The 26,896-nt window shown below is 41.0% G+C and overlaps 1 protein-coding gene across 1 annotated transcript in view; it reads right to left on the bottom strand.

The window, feature by feature from the left end:
• LOC132832258 (oxysterol-binding protein-related protein 10-like) overlaps positions 1-26,896 on the bottom strand; it is a 240,495-nt gene that overhangs the window by 20,633 nt on the left and 192,966 nt on the right. The window contains exons 8-10 of the mRNA XM_060850094.1: positions 25,886-26,384; positions 15,053-15,239; positions 2,047-2,229 (exon numbers count right to left, since the gene is read on the bottom strand). Coding sequence (XP_060706077.1) covers positions 2,047-2,229; positions 15,053-15,239; positions 25,886-26,384 — 869 coding nt within the window. The remainder of the gene's footprint in view (positions 1-2,046; positions 2,230-15,052; positions 15,240-25,885; positions 26,385-26,896) is intronic.

The following is a 26,896-nucleotide window of genomic DNA, read 5'->3' as shown; positions in this document are numbered from 1 at the left end:
TATAATAGTGGGCTCTTGCTACTACAGAGTCTGGAAAAGTTTCAGGGTATTTCCTTTTAACTCCTCAGTTCCATGGTCTTCCTTCAGTTTCTCCACTAGGGGTGACACTCCCACATTGGATCCTGCAAGATTCATAGAATCAGAGAATTCTTACTGCGTGAAAACAGGGCCTTCGGCCCAACAAGTTCACACTAACACTCCGAAGAGTAACCAACCCAGATCTATTCCCCCTATCCTATATTTACACCCGGCTAATGCACCTAACCTACACATCCCTGAACACAATGATCAATTTTGCATAGCCAATTCACCTAACTTGCACATCTTTTGAACTGTGGGAGGAAACCAGAGAACCCGGAGGAAACCCACACAGACACTGGGAGAATGTGCAAACTCCACATAGTCGCCAGAAGCTAGAATCAAATTTGGTCCCTGAGCACTGTGAGGCAGCAGTGCTAACCACTGAGCTATTGTGCCGCCACTAGGTTGTTTCCAAGAATTGTATCCCTGGAATTGACACTGTCCATCACTCCCACTATCGCTTCCCCAGTTTTCATTTGCCTCTCCAACCTGATCTTACACAGCTGAAAGGAGAAAGATTTAAAAGGCACCTGAGGGGTAAAGTTTTCACATGGAGGGTAGCAAACAAATAAAGTAATTTATCAGTATTAATATGAGGGCTATTGCCTAATATAGCATTTCTGAACAAAAGTAATCATAGCTTTTGTGATTTTAAATATGAAGGTGTTGAGAGCTTTCCTGGTTACATCTATGACAAAATGAGAAGGAACTGAAGGTCCTCCAGACCTGTGAACAGAAGTGGAATCCTGTATGGAGACAGATGAATTGCTACTTACATTTAATTGTTTGAAGTCAAGTGGGATTTACCAGTCTAATTTCAGGTTTTGGGAGGAAGCAAGGAACAGTTTAATTGCCTGGAGGTGGCCTCTCCATGATAGACCAAGAAACCAACACTTCAGACAGGTTGAAAAGGCCCTTTTTGCCTACCTAATGGCAATTGTGTCTCTCTCCACTCTTCCATGGTTGCTCAGTTCTGGATCTATATTTTACTTTAATATTGAAAAATGGCTCATCCACTTTACTGACAATGCCAAATGGACTGTAATTGGCCCTCCATTTTGAGAGCTCACCAATTGTCATTAACTGGACAGTGAACTCACCCTCTGACCAATACTTGCTTTTGCCAAAGCAGCCCAATGACTGAATGTTTACCACACAGTGCGACCTTGTGTCCATTCACAATACTCAGCAGTGTCTAGGAAAATTCCTGCTCTATATACAAACTACATCATCAACGACCATTACAGTTTCCCACTTCAAACATTACACTGAAAATTAATGAAAACTCAAAGTATTGGGCATTACAGAGGGCTAGTCAACAATCTTCTTGAAGGAGGATCACTAGACCCAAAATATTAACTCTGTTTTCTCTCCACAAATACTGTCTGACCTGCTGAGTTTAGCCAGCAATTTCCTTTTTTGTCACAATCTTTCATCTCTGGGTTCAAATACAATAGCTGATGGAATAGTATTTACCTGTTCAATAGGAGGATCTTCTATGTGAAATGATTTGAAGTAGCCTGCATGCACCCACTGACTAATTATTTTATCCCATTATGGGGGATAAAGAGTCAAACATGCTATGCATTGAAAGCACCTTTTTGAGGTTGTAGCAGAATCAAGCGACCATTGTTCTAAATCTGGCTCTGATGTAAACAGGCCGAGGAGCTCTAATAGTTGCAATGGGATGGTTGAAACGGAAAATGTTCCATATCCCATATTGACATCCTGATCTTGAAAAAGATGGTGAGTAATATTTTCAATTACTTACAGATTAAAGGATTTAGAGATAGTCAATAGACTTGATAAGAAACATAACTGTACAAGAGAATGTAGTTCTCAAATCTGAAAATTAAGAATTTATCATTCAAATATGCAATACTTTTTGCTATAGGTTTCTGGCACCTGAAGACAAAATATGATTCGAGAGCTTTATGAATTTATAAGAGTTCAAGTTTTACTCACCTAGATTCAAACGACCCTTGTTTTTTGATGGGCCGTATTTTCTTTCTTATTATTGGCAGTTTGGTTGTATCAATTACTTTTGTTTCTCCATTACTGTATGTGAATTCAAGAGTTCCATTCCATTCCCCCTGTGCCTTGCATACAATTGTGTTTGTTGGATTATGCTTCACTTCAGCTGTAACTCTGTAAGCAGAACACTGGAATCAATTGAGAAAGAAAAACGCTGACCTTGAACGGTTTAAATATTCCTAAATTTACATTTATCATCCTTGTGTTTAAACCTTTCCACAGCATCTCCTCCCTTCTTCTGTGACCTCTAACAGCCCCACAATCCTCTGGGAACTATATGTTCTTCCAATTCTTGATTTTATTGCGTTCCCAACTTCTTTAGCCTCATCATTGGTTGAAATGACTTCAAGTGTTCAGATTCAATATTCTGGAATTCTTTTGCCTATACTTCATTTCTAAACTTAACATTTAAAATGCTCAAAACCTTTCATTTACCAAGGTATTGGTCATGCCATAATTCAGCTAGATGTCAAATTTTGCTTTACTATACGCCTGTTCTGTGCCTTGGGGGTGCTTTATTACATTGAAACACTGTAAATGCTCATAACCTTAACATATTCTTTCTCCTTCATTCTTCACTTAAGATCAAATGTTACGCTTAGGTTAGAAATCTCAGAACTAAACTAACCTGCTATTCAAATTCTGATTTATGATGCTCAATTTCAGGCCCTGAAAGGGTCAAGCATATTAGCTGGTGTACAGGACAATTGAATGTTGAAAGATCTATTGTCAGAGGCTGAATAGAATTTCCCAATTAGCCTATAAGTCCCCAGAGGTGACATGGAAAGGCCCAGCTATTTGCAGCATTCTTCCAGCACAGGCCAGACTACTCACCTGCCTGACTTCAACTGTAGCCTGCTTTGTGTTAAATACATTTTTATTTAGATTAGATTTCCAACAGTATGGAAACAGGGCCTTTGGCCCAACAAGTCCACACCTACTCTCTTGAGAGCAAAGCACTCAGATCCATTTCCCTACTGTATATTTACCCCTGACTTATGCACGTAACACTATGGGGCAATTTAGCATGGCTAATTCACCTGACTTGCACATTTTTGGATTGTGGGAGGAAACCAGAGCACCCGGAGGAAACCCACACAGACACAGGGAGAATGTGCAAACTCCACACAGACAGTTGCCCAAGGCGGGAATCGGGAATTGAACTTGGGTCCTTGGCGCTGTGAGGCAGCAGTGCTAACCACTGAGCCACCAAGTCTCTCCGTTAAAGTTAAACTTAAGTTAATCTTAAGTTAAGTTAAAAGGATTAGAGAAATAGTATCCATTTTGGGCCGCCTTCTCTCCAATTTACCTGAAACAATGCGATTTCCTCACTGCTGGGGACCATGTATTGGTCCTCCATCTTGGAAAACAAGCTCACTTTTTTCACTGGATAAAAAAAACTCATTCCCTGGCCATGAACTGGCCAATTCAAGAAAAATTGCAGCCTCGTGACTGCTTCCCATGTGGTCTGACTCCCACTTGATCATGACATTGTGGTCCTGAAGCCTTTGGGGAAAATATTACCCATGGCTGTGACTCACCATCAAATTCTCATTCTTTAATAGTGGCCTACATTCAGCTTCAAAACTGGATGAGTGTGTTTGTAAATAGCACATATTGGGGTCTTGTAGTGCAATGTAGTACAACCAGGAAGCCTGGATTCAAGTCAAGTCCTACCTCTCCAGAAGTGCGCCTTAACATCTGATTTGAAAAAATCTAAATCGCACATCTGAAGCTATGCTAACTACTCCATGCCTGATGCCTACCCCTGCAACTAAAATTTCAACAGACCTTCATCAACTCATCTCAACTGTTAATCAGTATTAAAGGGAAAATTTGCTTTGTGCAACCATAAACAACAATTACTTGCAGACTTTAACAATGTAAAATTATCACAAGGCACTTTGCAGGATTGTTATCAAACAAAATTGGACACCAAGCCAAATAAGTCAACTTAAGGGCAGACAGCCAAATGTTTGTTCAAAGAAATAGGCTTTCAAGATTAAAGGAAGACAGACAGGAAGAGAGGCAAAGACTAGGAATTCCAGACCTTATAGCTTTGGTAGCTGAACGGACAGCTGCCAATGGTGAATCAGTTAAAATCACAGCCAGAATTGGAGAAGTGCTGATGTCTCAGACGACTGAGGGGATGGAGAACATTACAGAGATAGAACAAAGGAGTGGTGAAGACATGGAGGAATTTTAAAACAAGAACCAATGTATGTCAGTGAGCAAGAGGTAATAGCTAAACAGGATTTTAAGAGAGATAGAGCAACAGAGTTCTGGATGACTTCAGTATACGGAATGTAGAATGTGAGAGACTAGCTAGGGGTGTGTTGGAAGAGTCAAGTCTAGAGGGGATCGAGGATGGTATTGTCAACCATATCATAGGCTGCAAACAGTTTGAGAAGGCCAAGGAAGGATACCTTACCTTTATCACAATATAGAGTGTAATTTGTGACTATGATTAGGGCCAAAGATACTGTTCCAAAATGGAAGTAACAAATTAATGCCACCTATTCAACAAGTAATTAACGAGTTATAGGTCCATTCTTGTGTCCGAACTAAGGTTTTTTTCTGTAAACATATCCAAATTTATCACCAATTCTTCATTAGCAATAATAGCATAACAAATAAATACAGAATGCCATATTGGCAGAGCGCACAATCAGCATTTTCTCATACCATAAATGAATTAGGACAATCCTGGACAAATGCAAAAGTAACTCTGGCTGGATTTGCACAGTGATCTCATACTCCCAGAGAGAACCCTTGCAGTATAGCTTGGAAAATATCTGCTGTAGCACAGCTCTTTCTTCAGCCTGAGCTCTCATGAAGTAAACTGTTAACAATACAACAACAATACAACAATGACTCAACACAGACATCTATTATAAACCGACTGACTCCCACAGCTACCTGGACTACACCTCCTCCCACCCTGCCCCCTGTAAAAACGCCATCCCATATTCCCAATTCCTTCGTCTCCGCCGCATCTGCTCCCAGGAGGACCAATTCCAACACCGCGCAGCCCAGATGGCCTCCTTCTTCAAAGACCGCAGATTCCCCCCAGACGTGATCGACGATGCCCTCCACCGCATCTCCTCCACTTCCCGCTCCTCCGCCCTTGAGCCCCGCTCCTCCAACCGCCACCAAGACAGAACCCCACTGGTTCTCACCTACCACCCCACCAACCTGCGCATACAACGTATCATCCGCCGCCATTTCCGCCACCTCCAAACGGACCCCACCACCAAGGATATATTTCCCTCCCCTCCCCTATCAGCGTTCCGCAAGGACCACTCCCTTCGTGACTCCCTTGTCAGATCCACACCCCCCACCAACCCAACCTCCACCCCCGGCACCTTCCCCTGCAACCGCAGGAAATGTAAAACTTGCGCCCACACCTCCACACTCACTTCCCTCCAAGGCCCCAAGGGATCCTTCCATATCCGCCACAAGTTCACCTGTACCTCCACACACATCATCTATTGCATCCGCTGCACCCGATGTGGCCTCCTCTATATTGGTGAGACAGGCCGCTTACTTGCGGAACGCTTCAGAGAACACCTCTGGGCCGCCCGAACCAACCAACCCAATCACCCCGTGGCTCAACACTTTAACTCTCCCTCCCACTCCACCGAGGACATGCAGGTCCTTGGACTCCTCCACCAGCAGAACACAACAACACGACGGCTGGAGGAGGAGCGCCTCATCTTCCGCCTGGGAACCCTCCAACCACAAGGTATAAATTCAGATTTCTCCAGCTTCCTCATTTCCCCTCCCCCCACCTTGTCTCAGTCGGTTCCCTCAACTCAGCACCGCCCTCCTAACCTGCAATCCTCTTCCTGACCTCTCCGCCCCCACCCCACTCCGGCCTATCACCCTCACCTTGACCTCCTTCCACCTATCCCACCTCCATCGCCCCTCCCCCTAGTCCCTCCTCCCTACCTTTTATCTTAGCCTGCTTGGCTCTCTCTCTCTTATTCCTGATGAAGGGCTTATGCTCGAAACGTCGAATTCTCTATTCCTGAGATGCTGCCTGGCCTGCTGTGCTTTGACCAGCAACACATTTGCAGCTGTGATCTCCAGCATCTGCAGACCTCATTTTTTACTCACTGTTAACAATACAGGTTAACAGAATATTATCTACTATGTACATAGAGCATCACAACCAAATCAGAAGTTTCGTAGTTGCATTTCATGTTGAGTTAACAATCTTGAGTGAGCTGTCCCACTTAATTATTTCACTAAATTGATAACAAAATTATCTTAAAGGAAATTCACCACGAGATTGCCTGAGATGGAGCACTTTAGTTAGGAAGAAAGGCTAAATAGGCTTAGATTGGTTTCTTCAGAGCACAGGGATTGAGGGGGAACCTGATAGTTGTGTATAGGCTTGTGAGAGGCATGGATAGGGTGAATAGAAATCAACTGTTCCCCTTAGTTGAAGTGTCAATAGCAAGGGGATAGAATTTTAAGGTGACAGGCAGGAGGTTTTGAGGGGATTTGAGAGAAAACATTTTTACTCATTGGAAGAGGTCTGGAATATAGTGCCTAGGAGGGTTATTGAGATGGATAACCTCACAACCTTTAAAAAGTACTTGGTTGAGCACTTGAAATATCATAACATTTGCCATAGTGTGAGAAAGTGGGACCACTGTAGATTTATTGTGGCTTTCAAGTAGATTCATTGTGCTCGAGGTCTCTTCTGTATTGTATAATTCTATGATTCATTTAACTAAAAGTTACTCCCTCTATCCATTCCTATCCAAATGTATTCAAATCACTTTATTAGCGCAGAGAGATTTCATGCATTTTCATTTTCTAAAATTAATTGCTGTAATTTTAAGATTTAAATATTCTAAATTTAAAACATTCTTAAGACAAATTGGGTCACAAAAATCACTGTTTTCTCATACAACTTATTTGATAGCCCTTATTTTACATAAGTGATGCGTTGTACAGTTTTTAATGACTATTATTAGATTAGATTACTTTTTTAGATTACTTACAGTGTGGAAACAGGCCCTTCGGCCCAACAAGTCCACACCGACCCGCCGAAGCGCAACCCACCCATACCCCTACATTATCCCTTACCCCTTTCCACTATGGGCAATTTAGAATGGCCAATTCACCTAACCCGCACATCTTTGGACTGTGGGAGGAAACCGGAGCACCCGGAGGAAACCCACGCAGACACGGGGAGAACGTGCAAACTCCACACAGTCAGTCGCCTGAGTCGGGAATTGAACCCGGGTCTCCAGGCGCTGTGAGGCAGCAGTGCTAACCACTGTGCCACCGTTATCTTTAACTACATTGTCAAAAACCTATGTCTTTTTGTTTTTCTGTGTTCTGAGTGTACACTGAAATGGGAAAAAGAATTGATTTAAAACCAAGGAGGGGCATGGATAAGATAAATACACCAAGTCTTTTCCCTGGGGTGGGTGGGGGGGAGGAGTCCAGAACTAGAGGGCATAGGTTTAAGATAAGAGGGGAAAGATATAAAAGGGGCAATTGTTTCACGCAGCGGGTGGTACATGTATGGAATGAGCTGCCAATGGAAGTGGTGGAGGCTGGTACAATTGTAGACTTTAAAAAGGCATCTGAATGGGTATATGAATAGGAAAGGTTTAGAGGGATATGGGCCAAACGCTGACAAATAGGACTAGATTAGGTTAGGATATCTAGTCAGCATAGATGAGTTGGACTAAAGTGTCTGTTTCTGTACTGTACGTCCCTGTGACTCTGTGAATACAAGTTAACTTTCCAAACTGAGGGAAACATCCCAAACATTTGTTGCTTCCTCATTCAATGAAAGTACAGACACTACAAAAGCAGTAGCTATCCTTCAGAAACTGTTATGCCATCATCTGATGCTAAAGATGGCTAGCCTCTCTACCTTCATTCCTGCAACTGCAGCATTCCTGTAAATGACAATCACACAAATGATGACTTGGAGTGAAAATATATTTATAAATATGATCTTATATTTATAGTGATGTTTTGCCTGTACCACTGACATATTTGGTAAGATTTACTTTAGGAGAAAGTGAGGACTGCAGAGGCTGGAGATCAGAGCTGAAAATGTGTTGCTGGAAAAGTGCAGCAGATCAGGCAGCATCCAAGGAGCAGAAGAATCGACGTTTTAGGCATGAGCCCTTCTTCAGGAATTTACTTTATCCTTCTCCTTGCAGGGTCTGTGGCTGGGGTGGAACAAGCCTGCCCGAAAGTGAAACCTGGTGGCTTTCGAGATTTGGGCAGGTGACCTCAGGGGTGCTTGTGGCTAGAAGATAAAGACTCATAAGAGTGTCCTGCTCAGATACAGGCTCAGCTTACTAGGCTCACACTTCCACAGGATTGAAGGTAAAGGCAGAGTGCAAGTTGAGGGGGTAAGCACCTCTGTAGTGCCCTGAGAGGAGACTTCTGAGGGGCCTTTTTATGATTTAATCTTGTTTGTAGTAAACCGTTTAAAAGCTATATGGAATACCCATCTGTGACACACTGAGTCACAGATACATATTTCAGGTTCGAGGGTGACTAGAATCACTGTGCTGCATCTACAATGCAGAACGCTGTGTTCAGGGAGCTGGTCATCTGAAGATAGAGACCTTCAGGAAGATAGAGAATAGGCGTCACTGAACAGTCCAAGAGAACCAGTCATGTAGTGTAGATATTTCCTGAGACAACTTTTCTGGATAATAACTTTACTGTGTTGGATCTGTTAATGGCAATGGCTTTTCAGAGGAATGGAGCAAAGATCCAAAACCATTGAGTGGCTCAGTTATACACAAAGAAAACAAGCAGAGTGGAACAACAGTCATGAAAGGGATTCGTTAGACAGGGGAATGGACAGACATTTCTGCATCCATAGATAGAATAATAGAATGAGAAGCAGGTCATTTGGGCCATCGAGTCCACACCAATCTGTGAACAGCATCCCAGCAGTCCCACACTCCTACCCTACCCATGTAACCCTGCATTTCCCACAGGTAATCCACCAAGCTTGTGCGTCCCTGGACAATTTAGCAAGCCATTCCACCTAACATGCACAACTTTGGACTGTGGGATGAAACTGAAACACTGAAACCGTGAGGCACGGTGCTAACCACTGTGCCGTTGTGCTCCTCAGATATGTTTCTTGGATGGTATGCTGCCCCACTGATGCCAGGTTAAAAATGTTACAGAAAGACTGCAAGATATTCTTCTGGGGTGCAGGTTCACAGTTTCTTGAAAGCAGAGTCGCAGGTAGACTGTAGTGAAGGCAGCGCTTGGAACACTTGCCTTTATTGGTTAATACATTGAGTATAGGAGTTGGAAGGTCATGTTGCATTATGGGAGCCCAAAACTAGAAGCCATAGGCATAGATGAGGGGGGAAAGATTTGAAAGGGACCTAAGGAGCAACATTTTCACGCAGAGGTTATTGCGTGTATGGAATGAGCTGCCAAAGGAGGTGGTGGATGCTGGTAAAATAACATCTGAAAGGTCTCTGGATGGCTATATGAATAGGAAGGGTTGAGACGGATATGGACCAAATGCTGGCAAATGGGACTAGATTAATATAGAATAATTGGTCGGCATGAATGAGTCGGACTGAAGGGTCTGTTTCTGTGCTGTACATTGCTATGACTCTATGGGATGGAGGCAAGTTCAACTAAGGCATTGAAGATGGCTTTGTTTTTATTCAAATAGATATTCAATGTGTAAGGATATTGAGAAAAGGCAGGAAAATGGTACTAAATTATAATGCTGAAAATTTGTTGCTGGTGAAAGCACAGCAGGTCAGGCAGCATCCAAGGAACAGGAAATTCATCAGGCTCTGGCCCGAAACGTCGAATTTCCTGTTCCTTGGATGCTGCCTGACCTGCTGTGCTTTAACCAGCAACAAATTTTCAGCTCTGATCTCCAGCATCTGCAGACCTCACTTTTTACTCTAAATTATAATGCTCAAAGACTGGTACACATTCGCACTGAATGGCCTCTTTCTGTGTCCTAACACTTCTGTGACTCCATGGTTATGGAAAGGTTATAGTGGAGATCCCCAGGGGTATCAAGAACCTTGCTCTCCCCAGTATATGGTGATAATCTAGACATTTTAGGGTGGCACAGTGGTTAGCACTGCTGCTTCACAATGCCAGTGATCTGGGTTTGCGCCAGATTCTCTGGTTTCCTCTCACAATCCAAAGATATGCAGTTTAGATGGATTGGCTGTGGTAAATATGGGGTTACGGGTAGGGGGTTGGAAGGAGAGTGATCTGCGTGGGATGCTCTTTGTAGGGTTGGTGCAGACTCTTTCTAAACTGTAGGGATTCTATGATTCTGAACTTGGTATACAGAGTACAAATTCAAAGTTTGTGGATAATACAAAGCATTGGAACATTGTATATTATAAAGAGGGCAACGCAGAGCTTCCAAATCGCATTAATACTTTAATTGGGTGACAGACGAAGTTCAATGCAGAGAAGTGCAATGTGCAATATTTTGGTAGACAGAAAATGTGAGACAGTGTAACATCTGGGAACTATACGTCAGAATGTACAGGAGAAGAGATCTGGGAATATGAAGGCATAAGTGAAAAGTAACAGGACAGGGAGAGATAACACCATGATAGATTGTGGGATTTGAATTAAACTGAAATAAAATCCAGAGCTGAAGGCAACGCTAGTGGCCACCATTGATTGTCATAAAGAAACACCTGGTTCACTATTGCTTTTTGGAAAAGAACGTTGTCCATCTTAACCTGCTCTGATACAAGTGATTCCAGATCCACTGTAATATACCCAGTAATGGCCTGGAGAGCCAATCAGTTCAAGGGAAATTAAAGATAGGCAAAAGTGTGGTCTTTCCATAGACACCCACATCAATAGAAAAATAAAGAAACTCAGAATTCTAGGTTTTATTAATAGAGGCAAGAAAAAAATCAGTTATAGAGAACTTATGGAAGACATTAGTTAAGACCACAGTTGGAGTATTGTGTTTGTAATTCCCAGGCTGCCACCATCAAGTTGATGGCTGCCTTCACCAAGAAATCATTTCTGCAAAAGTCTAGTGGAAGCTGCTCAGTGTTGGGCAAATGGCACACCACATTACAGCTTGAATTTGCATACAAATCCATCTTTTACTCGTCTCTGTTGCCATGTCAAGATCCAACTCTGTGCATCTCAGAGAGGATTCTTCCGCTTAACTGGCTGAAGAGAAATACAGTTACTTGCATTGCTCATAAAACACTCAACATTTCCTGTAAAATATGTTGTGCTGAAACAGACAACATATTACAGCATACTGCCCTCTAAATCCCAGGAAAACCTTGGGGGTAACCTTTAGCAAAGTGATTTATGAACACACTTCCTGTAATGCTGACTACAATATCCAGTCCATTTTAAGCAGCACAAAATATAAATATTGTGTTTATATTTTGATATCAGTTCAAGGCTGCTGATGTGAGCATTACTGACAAAGTCGTCAAAGAAACATTACTTTATCCTTCAGCAATCTGTGTTCAGTCAGCAGAGTTAAAGGTTTAAAAAGGGCTGCTTCTGGGAGCATTTTTTGATAATTAAGAAATAGTACAATAGAAAGTGCATCATCCTCTGCCATTTCCGCCACCTACAGTCAGACCTCATCAAATAAATATTTTCCTCCCCACCCCGATCTGCATTCCAAAGAGACCATTTCATCTGCGAGTGCCTCATTAGGTCCACGTCCCCCACCAAACAACCATCCACACCTGGCAGTTTCCCTTGCCGCAGCACGAGTTTTAAACCCTGTACCCACACCTCCACCTTCACCTCAGTCCAAGGCCCGAAAGGATCATTTCAAATCTGGTAGAGATTTTTCTGCACATCCACCCACCTCATCTACTGCATCTGTTGCTTTTGATGTGGTCTCTGCTACATCAGGGAGACAGAATGCAAACTTATGGAGCGGTTCAGGGAACATCTCTGGTACGCACGCACCAAAAAACCCCACTGCCCAGTGGCCAACCATTTCAACTCCCCATCCCACTCCCTTGTCAGTCCTGGGCCTCCACCACTGCCAATTCAAAGCTACCTGCCAGCTGGAGGAAGAACGCCTCAGGCCCTTACAATCACATGGCATCGACATAGACTTCACCAGTTTCCAAATCTCCCCTTGACCACTTCATCCCAGATTCAACCTTGCAACTTGACACAGCCTTCTTACCTGACCTACCTATCCATCTTGCTTCCCACTTATCCGTTCCAGCCTCTCCGCCTACTTATCACAATTACCTCCCATCTGTATCCACCTATTGCCTTCCCACCTACCTTTCCCCAGAATCCCCTCCCCCCGCTCCCCCCACCCTATCTATTTATCTCTCAGCCGCCTTCCCCCTCCATATTCCTGATGTAGAGCTTATGCTCGAAACATCAACTCACCCGCTCCTCGGATGCTGCCTGACTTGCTGTGCTTTTTCCAGCACTACACTTTGACTTTGAAAAGCTCCAGCATCTGCAGTCCTCACTTTCTACTACATTGGCAAGTGTATAAACTAATGATAAATGGGGGTTGTTGGTGGGTTCAGAAAAAGTGAACTCAACTCAGAATACACATTACGAACTGAAAGCTGGAAAAGGAATTGACTAAAGTTCTGCAGAGTTGTTTACTGTAAGCAATTACAAAAGAGCTAACCCAAGGTAACAGCACTGGATATGTTTTAAATGTTGGATAACACCAGCAATATTATTAAGGATAAAGGAAAATTTAGGAAGTATCAGAGCCATTTAGTGGCATGAGATTGAGGTGGTGTGGAGGTAAAAAAAAGTCATCAGTGTTAGTAAATCAACTGTTAAATCAAAAATTAGCAAATAAATGTTTGGTGTATTAAGTTCATTTTTGTTTTCAAACTGAAGTATTTAAGAGCAATGTGAAGTAGCCAATGTATTTCTATTTTTTCAATACACCCATCCCATTCCAAAGTAAATTTTAATTCGCCTGACCCATCACCTTTGTTTTCTTTTATTTCTTAGTCATAGAGTCATAGAGATGTACAGCACGGAAACAGACCCTTCGGTCCAACTCATCCATGCCGATCAGATATCTCAACCCAATCTCGTCCCACCTGCCAGCACCTGGCCCACATCCCTCCAAACCCTTCCTATTCATATACCTATCCAAATGCCTTTTAAATGTTGCAATTGTACCCGCCTACACCACTTCCTCTGGCAGCTCATTCCATACACATACCACCCTCTGTGTGAAAAAGTTGCCCCTTAGGTCTCGTTTACATCTTTCCACACTCACTCTAAACCTATGTCCTCTAGTTCTGAACTCCCACACCCCAGGGAAAAGACTTTGTCTATTTATCCTATCCATGCCCCCATAACTTTGTAAACCTCTATAAGGTCACCCCTCACCCTCCGATGCTCCAGGGAAAACAGCCCTAGCCTATTCAATCTCTCCCTATAGCTCAAATCCTCCAACCCTGGCAACATCCTTGTACATCATTTCTGAACCCTTTCAAGTTTCACAACATCTTTCCAATAGGAAGAGAACAGAATTGCACACAATATTCCAACAGTGGCCTAACCAATATCCTATACAGCCGCAACATGATCTCCCAACTCCTGTACTCAATACTCTGACCAATAAAAGAAAGCATAACAAATGCCTTCTTCACTATCCTATCTACCTGTGACTTCACTTTCAAGGAGTTATGAACTTGCACTCGAAGTCTCCTTGTTCAGCAATATTCCCTCGGACCTTACCATTAAATGTATAAGTCCTGCTAAAATCTGCTTTCCCAAAATGCAGCACCTCGAATTTATCTAAATTAAATTTCATCTGCCACTTCTCAGCCCATTGGCCCATTTGTCAAGATCCTGTTGTAATCTGAGGTAACCCTCTTCACTGTCCACTACACCTCCAATTTTGGTGTCATCAGCAAACTTACTAACTATACCTCTTATGCTCACATGAAGAAAAGTAGCGGACCCAGCATCGGTCCTTGTGGCACTCCACTGATCACAGGCCTCCACTTTCTGTCTTCTACCTTTGAGCCAGTTCTGTATCCAAATGGCGAGTTCTCCTTATATTCCATGAGATCTAACCTTGCTCACCAGTCTCCCATGGACTTGTCGAATGCCTTACTGAAGTCCAGAGAGATCACATCTACCGATCTGCCCTCATCAATCCTCTTTGTTACTTCTTCAAAAACCTCAATCAAGTTTGAGACACATTTCCCATGCATAAAGCCATGTTGACTATCCCTAATCAGTCCTTGTCTTTCCAAATACATGTACATCCTGTCCCCCAACTTGCCCACCACCGACATCAGGCTCACTGGTCTATAGTTACCTGTGTTGTCCTTACTAGTAAAAAATGAGGTCTGCAGATGCTGGAGATCACAGCTGCAAATGTGTTGCTGGTCAAAGCACAGCAGGTTAGGCAGCATCTCAGGAATAGAGAATTCGACGTTTCGAGCATAAGCCCTACCCTTCTTAAACAGTGCTGCATAATCATTTCCTCTCTTTTTCTTCACCTCGGTTTCTCAAACTGTTCAGTTGAAACTAGGGAGTCACTAGACAGAGAACTATGGTCCAGCATCATAAAACACTTGACAAAACCAAGTAACAGTCCTTCATCCTGATTTTTTGTCAATTGGCTAAAAACAGGTCAGACAGATTTCAAGAAATGGTATAAAATGTCAAAAGCAACATGGCAGACCAATTTCAATAGATTTATGGTGGCCTGTTTTCTATTCAGTAAATAAAAATCAAACTCCACTCTATAAAATCTAAATTTGTACATTTCTGGAATTGCGTATGAGAAATTTCTAATCACCTGAACAATCAATTGCTCCTTCATTTTCTGCTGATTCCAGCAGGCAAGAGAATGTGATTTAAAGAGAGTTTTTCTAATTCATCCAAACGCTGTTTTCACAATACGGTTAATGTATACTAAGCATTTATAAATTACCTGTGGACTTTTCCTCCATAGAAAGGCTTTGTATGGAATGTGACTGCAGCAGAGTAACCAGACTTGGCACAGTTAATACTGACTTTACCCCCTAGTTCTACCCAAGGGACTGTCAATATTGAACGTGCATAGGCACTTGGCAATGTAAAAACATACTCCTCATCGTGCTCTCCAAGGAAAAGAACACCTGGAAAAGATGGGAAGCATTGAAAATGGTAATGTTATATAATTTGGACATATAGCAAATATTGTTCAAGTGAACAACAGATAGTCATTTTCCAGAAAGAAAACTGAAGTTATACAGATTAAGCATCTTTTGCATCTTATTTGCCTTACATTGTGTTTTCTCTGCATATTTTGCAAAAAATGCAGATTGAAAAAACACTGCAGGTTTTATTGAACATGGGCTGTACATTTTAAAATAACATCCCTGTACTACATTACTGTTAGAAACTTATCAACTTTTGCTGCTACTGCTTCTTATGCAGTTACTCCTGCCAGGAAGTCTGCTGTTATGATATCTGTCTCAAGTCATCCTTACACATCCACTGTAGCATATCTGCAACCTCTGTCATCCAACTGCAACAAGGTTGACCCGTTTCTGCTGCTCTCCACTTAGGAACAGGAATAAGCCATTCAGTCCTTTGAGCCTACTCCGCCATTTATTACAATCACGGCTGATTGAACACTTCAATGCCTTTCATTCACAATGTCCCGCTAACTCTTTATGACATTGATACCCAAACATTTATCAATATTGACTTTAATTATTCTCAAAAGCAGAGTTTCCCTCGTCCTCTAGGGTAAAGAATTCCAAAGATTCACAATCCTGAGTAAAACAAAATCTTCTCATCCTGGTCCTAAATGGCGTCCCCTACTTTTTAAGATTGTTCCTCCTGGTTCTGGTTCTAGACACCCAACCAACGAAACATCTTACCTGCATCTACCCTGTCTATCCCTTTAATTATTGGAATGTTCTTTGAAACTACAATGTCTAGTTTGCCCAATCTTTCATCATAGGACAATCCTACCATCCCAGGGATATGCTTCATATGAACATCCATAGCACTGCCTCTCTGGCAATGTGTTTCTTGAGATTATCTGGTGTGGTTGAACCAAGCTCTTATGCAACTGAAGAAAGACTTCACTACTCCTGTACTAAAATCCTTTTGCAATAAAGGCTAACATTCTATGTTCTTTCCTAACAGCTTGCTGCATTTGCATGTTTGCCTTCAGTGATTTCCTGACAAGATCATCCATGATAGTATGCCCAATCATATCATTTTTACCCAAGTGTCCATTTATCATATCCTTGATGATAGATTCTAGCATTTTCTATCACTGATGTAAGGCTGACAGGAGTTAAGATTTCATTGGTTTCTCATTGGCAGAACCCAAAAAAAGAAGAGTTAATCTCAAGAGATTCTATGTTGGCATAAGAGACTTGCTTCAGTTAGTCAACAGGATGGAAATCTATGATTACACTAAGTTGGCAGAATTGTTTTCCATATATATCATCATTGAAGTAAGTTCTGATGATAGAATTCATCAATGTTCGTGAGAAGATGAAGATGATTAGAAAGATAAATAGTAATAGAACCAAGTTAGTTCTGTAGTTGCAGTTTTTCCATTTGCTCATTTCTTACATAACGGGGTGAAATTTGCAAGTTTCTAATCTGCGTGAATCATTTCACAATCTCTGGAATTTTAGAAGATGATTACCAATGCATCAATTATCTTTACATACATTTCATTCAATATGGGATGTAAGGTATCAGGTCCCAAGGATTTACCAACTGTCAGCCCCAATAATTTCTCCAGTCCAACCTTGCTACTAATATTACTTTCCTTCAATTCCTAATTTTCTCTAGTCACTTGGGGTGGTGGGGGGAGGGGGTAGTGGAATCTCTAATTCTAAGAGACTTCTTGTATTGTACTCAGCGAAAACAGATTACAAACTAAATCACTTAGCTTCTTTGCCATGTCACTATTCCCCATTATAATTCTCCTGACTGCTTTTAATGAAACTACATTTGGCTTAGCCAAATGTTTTCTTTTCATACCTGGAGAAGACTTTTCAGTCTACATTTGTGTGTTTTTGGTCCTCAATTGCTATATTCTCAGTCTTACCATTTTTGGCTAATTTATAAACCGTTCCTTTTAATTTTATAAGGCCCTGACTTTCTTTGACAACTATGAATGACTGATCTTTTTTGAAGTCTTGTACTTTGAAGGAATGTTCACATGCTATAAGTTATGTATTAGCTCTCTAAAGACCAACGTGCAGTTATGCCTATTTATGTACTTTCCCAATACAGGTCAATTTGTGCTTCATGCTTTCATAATTTCCCTTATGCAAATTAAACACCTTTGCTTCAGATTGAACTACCTTACTTTCAAACATGTTGTCGTCACTCATCCCTCAAGGTTCTTTTACAACAATATTATTAATCAGCTTTCTCATTGCATAATATTTAATCCAAAATAGCATGTCTTCTGGTCCTCTCTTCAACATGACTTTCTAGCAAACCATTCATATGACACTCCCAAAAACCTGTCCTTCACAGTTTTATTGCTCAACTGGATTACCCAGTCCATGCCTGAATTCAAATCACCGATGATTCCAGTGTTGCCCATCCTACAAGCTTCTCTCATCTCCTGACATGCCCCAGTACCATCAATCCTACAATCGCACTATCAGTACTGACCACCCATTTCAAACTTCAATCTAATTTCTTCTAATGTCTTTTTTCCTGTCATTGTTTTGTCTTTTTGATGTTCAAAGTCAATTCATATTCTAAACTTCCGGATTTTACTTAATCTATGATACTTTGAAAGGCCTCTTATGATTCCACAAGCAGTGCTGTGTTGTCAGTCTACAAGCTTGTTGTGTTCTTTTGCCCAATTTTTACTCATGGAAGTATATCTCCATTTTTGAATACTTTCCCAGTGTACTGATGAATAATTTTGGTAATTGCACATAGCTTTGTCATACTCTTTACTTGAAACATATCTGATGGCCCTTCTTCTAGGCTTGATGTTATTTGGTCCCAATGTAAGTTCCAGATAAACCTTTAAATATAGACAAATTACCACATTCAGATCAAATATCTTCCAGGATGTTAAGTAAAACAAATGTTGACGGTCACTTTCAAACTTGTCTGATTTCAAATGAGATGCCATTATTGTCATTTTGTTTAAAAAGTGGAAAAGGAATAGACTAACTCATTGGAGACATTTCACCCGAAGCAGGATGGTCAAATTATTGGAAAATTTTCTAATGGACAGTTAGAAAGGCATGGATTAACCAAGATGGATAGATTTATTAAGGGAAGTTTGTGTTTAACGAAGTTGACCAGAATCAGGGCTCAGAGATGGAGCACATTTTATGTAGTCGACATAAGATTTTAGCAAGGTATTTTGTAAAAGTCCTTTCTGATCAACTTTTGAAAGTTCATGACATTCAAGGAAAAGTGGCAGAATAAATCCAAAATTAGCTAAGTGATGGGAAAAACGATAATGATTTTTGTGATTTGTGTTAGGATGGTTTTGTGATTGGAAGGGTGTTCCTAATGGATTCGACATGGCTCATTGCCAGCTTTCTGACTTTTTGAAATGTATAGCAATGATTTGGACTTAACAGTAGGTTGGATAATCAAGAAGTGTTCAGACAATAAGAAAACTTATACGTTTGATAATAAAGGAGAAGCAGCAGACTGCAAAAAGCTATCAATGGACTAGTCAGATGGACAGATGTGTCAATTGGAATTTTATCTGGAGAAGTGAGGAAATGGATTTTGGCAAGGCTAATAAAGCAAGGGAATATAGAATAATTGGATGGATTATTAACAAGTGTAGAGAAACACCAACTAAAAAACAAAATCTGCATTCAGATAATGTAAAGTGTGTTAAATTCGAGCCAAATTATTCAGTTATTTGTGTGGCCACTCTTCACAATTGTAGTGTGTAAAACATTAAATTATGCTTGCGATATAGTATTTCATAGTTCAAACTTTTTCCACTGATATTTACAAATAGAAGACTCTTAATGTGAGAATGAAACTCTACTATTCAATGTCAATATTTAGTCAATTGAGACATTGAGTCATAATTGAGACGTTCTTGGAGAAAGTACCATGGTTCAATGTTGCTTTTTAATCATTAGTTTTAAACTATTTTTTTCTGTTGCAAATGTTAGCAAAAAATTGTTATAGTGATCTTTTATAGAGTCATAGAGATGTACAGCATGGAAATAGACCCTTCGGTCCAACTCATCCATGCCGACCAGATATCCCAACCCAATCTGGTCCCACCTGCAAGCACCCGGTTCATAGCACCCCAAACCCTTCCTATTCATTTACCCATCCAAATGCCTCTTAAAATGTTGCAATTGTACGAGCCTCCACCACTTCCTCTGGCAGCTCATTCCATCCTCATACCACCCTCTATGTGAAAACGTTGCCCCTTAGGTCTCTTTTATATCTTTCCCCTCTCACCCTAAACCTATGTCCTCTAGTTCTGGACTCCCCAACCTCAGGGAAAAGACTTTGCCTATTTATCCTATCCATGCCCCTCATAATTTTGTAAACCTCTATAAGGTCACCCCTCAGCCTCAGATGCTCCAGGGAAAACAGCCCCAGCCTGTTCAGCCTCTCCCTAGAGTTCAAATCCAGAGCACAGAGTAATTTGTACTCTGAGGTCAGTGTTGGCATATTTTGTCTACACTTATGAACTCCCAGAACTAATCTACAAGTTAAATTCATAATAGCTAAAGAATTGAAAGTATCAAAGGCTCATGACTTTATATGTGCCAGCATACTATAAAATGCAGAAAATAATGCCAGATTAAGCTGTACTTAGGATTTGCCAGTATTGATCAAAATGGAAGATAAGTACTAACATTGCACTTATTGATGAGACCAGAATTTACTTGCACAAGCATAAATATTAGCTGTCAGATTTCAGTGTCTAGCAATATGCTTGTGATAGTGTGGAATAGGATCTATACATAGTGATTTCTTTAGTTTGAGTTTAACTTTAGCTAACTCTCTCTGACCGAACTATGGTCTGGACCACTTTTATTGAGGTGTTCTAAACAAAACAACCACACCTTGTGGCAATAGAAGTATCTTGGCATGAGATCTGAAGACGATCATAGAATCCCTACAGTGTGGAAACAGACCATTTGGCTCAACAAGTCCACACCAACCCTCCAAACAGTAATCCACCCAGATCCATTCCCCTACCCTATTGCTCTGCATTTTCCCTGACTAATACACCTAACTCTGAATATTGTGTGCAATTTACCATCGCCAAATCATCTCACCTGCACATTTTTGGATTGTGGGAGGAAACCAGAGCACCCGGAGGAAACCCAAGCAGACACGGGGAGAATGGACAAATTCCACACACACAGTCGCCCGTGGAATCGAACTCGGGTCCTTAGCTTTGTGAGGCAGCAGTATTAAACACTGAACCATCAAAATTATGCAGCAAAATGGGAGGACAAATCACCGTCAATGATTGCAACTCACAGTGACAAAGATAAGGCAATAGAAATCAATTTATCAGACTGCCAGAAAAGCTGAGATAGATCTCGTCACCAGACATATCTCAAAAGGTGCTCAAAAAGGTAGAAACTTCTTCAGATTGCTTTCAAAATTCCTGTACTAGTATGAATCCAGAAGCATATATCAAATTACATCAAGGGTTTGAATTTACTTTGCGGCTTGCAACTATTTAACGTGATGTGCACAGAGCAGCAGACAACTCTTCATAGAACTCAGATACTGCCTTATCTTGCTCTTGAGACTTCCACATGAGGCTACAGTTTACACTACTGAAGATTAAACCAGGATTGAGAATACGAAGAAAGTCTTCATCATGTGTGCGACCATGCATGGATCTGAGATTGAACAACAATTAGATGAAATGGACTCCCTAAATTATATGATCTGTGCAACAACTGAACTCTCTGATGTAAGCCAGAGAGGTGGGGTGGGGGATAAATGCCTTCCAGATAAATTGGATCCCTGCAGTTGTGCCAGAAAGCCCACCTTCTCTTCTCAACTAAAGTGCAACAAGAAATTTACCCAAGCAATAAAACGAATTAGAGACACTGCCTTATAGAGAGAGGTGGGAAAATATGCAGCAGCCCAATGCATGGGGCCTAACAGGGAAGGTAGATGAACTCAGGGCATGGTTAGGAACATGGGACTGGGATATCATAGCAATTACAGAAACATGGCTCAGGGATGGGCAGGATTGGAGGCTTGATGTTCCAGGATACAAATGCGACAGGAAGGATAGAAAGGGAGGCAAGAGAGGAGGAGGAGTGGCGTTTTTGATAAGGGATAGCATTACAGTTGTGCTGAGGGAGGAACTTCCTGGAAATACATCCCAGGAGGTTATTTGGGTGGAACTGAAAAATAAGAAAGGGATGATCACCTTATTGGGATTGTGTTAATAGACCTCCTAATACAGGAAAATTGAGAAACAAACTTGTAAGGAGATCTCAGCTATCTGTAAGAATAATAGGGTGGTTATGGTAGGGGATTTTAACTTTCCAAACATAGACTGGGACTGCCATAGTGTTAAGGATTTAGATGGAGAGGAATTTGTTAAGTGCGTACAAGACAATTTTCTGATTCAGTGTGGATGTACCTACTAGAGAAGGTGCAAAACTTGACCTACTCTGGCGAAATAAGGAAGAGCAGGTGACTGAGGTGTCAGTGGGGGAGCACTTTGGGGCTAGTGACCATAATTCTATTATTTTAAAATAGTGATGGAAAAGGACAGACTAGATCTAAAAGTTGAAATTCTAAATTAGAGAAAAAACAATTTTGACAGTATTAGGCAAGAACTTTCAAAAGCTTATTGGGCACAGATATTCGCAGGTAAAGGGACAGCTGGAAAATGGGAAGCCTTCAGAAATGAGATAATGAGAGTCCAGAGAAAGTGTATTCCTGTTTGGGTGAAAGGAAAGGCTGGTAGGTATAGGGAATGCTGGATGACTAAAGAAATTGAGGACTTGGTTAAGAAAAAGAAGGAAGCATATGTAAGGTATAGACAGGATAGATCAAGTGAATCCTTAGAAGAGTATAAAGGCAGTAGGAATATACTTAAGAGGGAAATCATGGGGGCAAAAAGGGGACATGAGATAGCTTTGGCAAATACAATTAAGGAGAATCCAAAGGGTATTTACAAATACATTAAGGACAAAAGGGTAATTAAGGAAAGAATAGGGCCCCTCAAAGATCAGCAAAGCGGCTTTTGCGTGGAGCTGCAGAAAATGGGGGAGATACTAAACGAGTATTTTGCATCGGTAGTTACTGTGGAAAAGGATATGGAAGATGTAGACTCTAGGGAAGTAAATGGTGACATCTTGAAAAACGTCCAGATTACAGAGGAGGAAGTGCTGGATGTCTTGAAATGCATAAAGGTGAATAAATCCCCAGGACCTGATCAGGTGTACCCTAGAGCTCTGTGGGAAGCTAGAGAAGTGATTGCTGGGCCTCTTGCTGAGACATTTATATCATTGATTGTCACAAATGAGGTGCCAGAAGACTGGAGGTTGGCTAACGTGGTGCCACTATTTAAGAAGGGTGGTAAGGACAAGCCAGGGAACTATAGACCAGTGAGTCTGATGTCAGAGGTGGCAAGTTGTTGGAGGGAATCCTGAGGGACAGGATGTACATGTATTTGGAAAAGCAAGGATTGATTAGAGATAGTCAATATAGCTTTGTACGTAGGAAATCATGACTCACAAACTTGATTGAGCTTTTTGAAGAAGTAACAAAGACGATTGATAAGGGCAGAGCGGTAGATGTGATTTATATAGACTTCTGTAAGGCATTCGACAAGGTTCCCCATGGGAGACTGGTTAGCAAAGTTAGATCTCATGGAATACAGGGAGAACTAGCCATTTGGATACAGAACTGGCTGAAAGGTAGAAGACAGAGGGTGGTGGTGGAGGGTTGTTTTTCAGACTCGAGGCCTGTGACCAATGGAGTGTCACAAGGATCGGTGCTGGGCCCTCTAATTTTTGTCATTTACATAAATGATTTGGACGTGAGGATAAGAGGTACAGTTAGTAAGTTTGCAGATGACACCAAAATTGGAGGTGTAGTGGACAGTGAAGAGGGTTACCTCAGATTACAGCAGGATCTTGACCAGATGGCCAATGGACTGAGAAGTGGCAGATGGAGTTTAATTCAGATAAATGCGAGGTGCTGCATTTTGAGAAAGCAAATCTTAACAGGACTTATACACTTAATGGTAAAGACCGAAGGAGTTTTGCTGAACAAAGCGACCTTGGAGTGCAGGTTCATAGCTCCTTGAAAGTGGAGTCGCAGGTAGATAGGATAGTGAAGGGAAGTCATGTTGTGGTTGCACAGGACATTGGTTAGGCCACTGTTGGAATATTGCGCGCAATTCTGGTCTCCTTTCTATCGGAAAAATGTTGTAAAATTTGAAAGGGTTCAGAAAAGATTTACAAGGATGTTGTCAGGGTTGGAGGATTTGAGCTATAAGGAGAAGCTGAACAGGCTGGGGATGTTTTCCCTGGAGTGTTGGAGGCTCAGGGGTGATCTTATGAGGTTTACAAAATTATGAGGAGCATGGATAGGATAAAGAGACAAAGTCTTTTCCCTGTGGTCGGGGAGTCCAGAACTAGAGAGCACGGGTTTAGGGTGAAAGGGAAAAGACATAAAAGAGACCTAAGGACCAACTTTTTCACGCAGAGGGTGGTACGGGTATAGAATGAGCTGCCAGAGGAAGAGGTGGAGGCTGTTACAATTGCAACATTTGAGAGGCATTTGGATGGGTATATGAATAGGAAGGGTTTGGAGGGATATGGGCCGGGTGGTGGCAGGTGGGACTAGATTGATTGAGATATCAGGTCGGCATGGACAGGTTGGACCAAAGGGTCTGTTTCCATGCTGTACATCTCTATGACTCAATCAGGAGGGAATGGGGATGGAGTAAGATATTTGGGTTCGGTGAAGAAGCAGCAAGAGAACAAGAGGCAGGGAAGGCATGTCAGCCCTTTTGAAGACTGGGGAACACCTCTTCTCCTCAGGACCCTCATGCAGTGTTGTGAAAGCCAACAGCTTCTGTCTCCCTTTTTGGACTACTAGAAAGCACATGAAGCATGCAATAAATTAATTATTTTTCATGGATTAATGACTTATCACCCACAACTAGAAATCCAGACATCATAAAATCCATCATAAAAACAGAAACGGAAGTAGACATATTCTAAAATCAACAGTTCCAGAACATGTGCAGATAGCCTTAGTCCAAGTATCAAAATACAGATATTGAGTACTGATACGAAGTTGGGAGTGTGTACATTCACTTCAAAATAGAGTATGTTTTCTGAATTTTGGAGTGAATTTAAAGTGCAGGCTCAGCTGCCCAAACTGAACGGCTAGGAGATGGAGTGTTCCAGAATGTAATACTTGGCTGTTAAATGGATAGCTGAGTTTTGGTTGCAATTTTTGACAAAAATTCAAATTTAACCATTTAATTTATGCCCAGCACACAAACTCAATTGAGTTTGAATTTCTTGTTTGAAAAACATCAGACCAATGAGAGAATACGATGTTTAGAGTATAAAAAACGCGGGCATTTTGAAAATTGATCAGAGCAGCTGCCACAAATCAATAGAAAATCTGCTGTAGAGCTGGAGAGCTAACTGCCCACCTAACAACTTGCTCTCAAAGAAATAAGAAGGCACTCTATCAAAAGTTACCTATTCCCGTACAAGCAGAAAAACAAGATGACAACCCTGGAAGTTTAGACGGAAGACTGAAGACAGTGGAAAAAAAGAGACCACTGGGTGGACTTGAGATTAAGTTAATATAATATTTAATAATTACATTATAGAAACAGCAGCTTAATAGAATTGTGTTCATTTAAGGGAAAAAATAGTGCTGGGTTTGTTAACAGTTTTATTTATTGATCATTATTAAAGCTAAGAAAATAAATTGTTAGTTTCTTTAAGTTGTGGACGTTCAGAGGTTCCTGTCACTCACTAACATTTTAAATGGAATTATGAGGCAAGGAAAGCTTTTTTGGGTGTTTGGTTTTAATTAACAGAGGGATTCAACTTCCACTTCCTAACAATTTGGGGGCTTGTAGTCTGGGATTTGGACAGGGCTTGATGGACCAAGTCCAAGGTCTGGACAGATTTGAACAAAAGGTCCCAGCAAATTTAAACAGACTTAGGGATTAGTGTCCTCAATCTTTAAATAAAACTTAAGTGAGAAAATTTGTTTAAACTCAGTTACTTGTAACTGGTTAAATTAAAAATGAGGGAAATAGCTCTTAACATTGCGAAAGGTCTCAGGTTCATATCCTGAGTACAATAACTCTCGCCCTGAAATGCTGACATTAATTTTATTTTGCTGCTCAAAGCTTCAGTAATTTTTGTGGTTCAGCGTGGTGTATTGGAATTATTCTTTTAGAAAATTCAGGATTATTCTTCAAGGTTGACTTACATATAATTAACAACATAGGATTAGGCCATTCAGCCAAATTGATCTATGCCACCTTTCATGTTCCACATGAGCCTCTTCCTCCCATACATCATCTAACCTTAGATATAAAAACCAAATCAACTTCTGGGAAACTTTGAAGTTTTGAACAAACATTTGCAGCAGCAGTGATTAAATAGAATGTGGTCTAACAAATACTATATTGAATGAGTATATTAAATTGTAGATATCAACCATAAAAATATAATTTAATTTCACATTGCAGCTTCTTAAACCTACCATAACAATTCGTCCTTAACTTTAAAAAAATTCTGAACGTGCAAACTCTTCTTACCTTCCCCAACCATGGTGACCCCTATGGACATGCCCATGAATTTGCTCTTGGTCCACACGTGTGCATTCACACAAATTTTCCTCTCCTTGCATTCACAGTAAAAACCAGAAACTGGTGGATGATGGGAAACTTGCTCTGCTGTAAATCTCACGCGGTAGCATTCTGTTGGGTCCTTACTCGGCTCGAAGGCTTGCTGGGGTTTGGGCTGATCCTTGCCAAATGTTAAAATTCCATTGGCTCTACTGGATTTTACATTATTTTTTGGCACGTCCCAAGAGCAATGAAACGTTTCTCCAATTATTGGATTATAGGGTTTCTTTGCAACTGCTCCCTTTCGGCCCTCATGGAAAGCAGTCAGGTAATATTCCACAAAGCTGATAATCCGCTCTTCAGGTGTTATACCAGTAGTGATTGACACAAAGATGTCTGTGTGGGCTATGAAATTTGCATACATTTCCAGCAGCGACCTTTTCTCTAATATAAAAGTTGGAAGTACCACCTGTGTTAAGAATGAACAAAGATAATCATTTAGCTCTTTTCAGACTACTCTCACAAGATACCATGACAAAACTTCATGATATCTTGAACATGACTTATAAAATAATGAGGATCTTAACGTGGGCAAAATACAGATTTATTCTGGAAGTTAGGGTGAATGAAACCATTGATGCTTCTACTGAGAAACTCATGACAAATGTGTGTGGCATGTACCACAGGACTAATGAAAACACAAGAATCTGGAAGATGGTAATGTACAAATAATAAACAATTGGGACAGTTCCGATAGCTCTGAAGCAATTTTTCAGTTTTTCCCTGGTAATGGTATTACTGTCTGTAATCATGTGTTTTAATGCCATTTTTACATTCTGTAATCACATTAGTACTGTTCAGCTCAGAACTCAATCAACTTCAGGTTTGTTGTGAAACATATCATAGATCAAAATGTAATAATTTAACCATCTTAGAGAATCACAGAAATGGTTACAACACAAAAGGTGGTCATTCGGTCAT

Source organism: Hemiscyllium ocellatum, chromosome 34, assembly GCF_020745735.1.
Source record: "Hemiscyllium ocellatum isolate sHemOce1 chromosome 34, sHemOce1.pat.X.cur, whole genome shotgun sequence".
Classification (NCBI taxonomy): Eukaryota; Metazoa; Chordata; class Chondrichthyes; order Orectolobiformes; family Hemiscylliidae; genus Hemiscyllium; species Hemiscyllium ocellatum.
The sequence above is the reverse complement of the archived record's forward strand: the minus strand, read 5'-3'. Positions and strand labels throughout refer to the sequence as shown.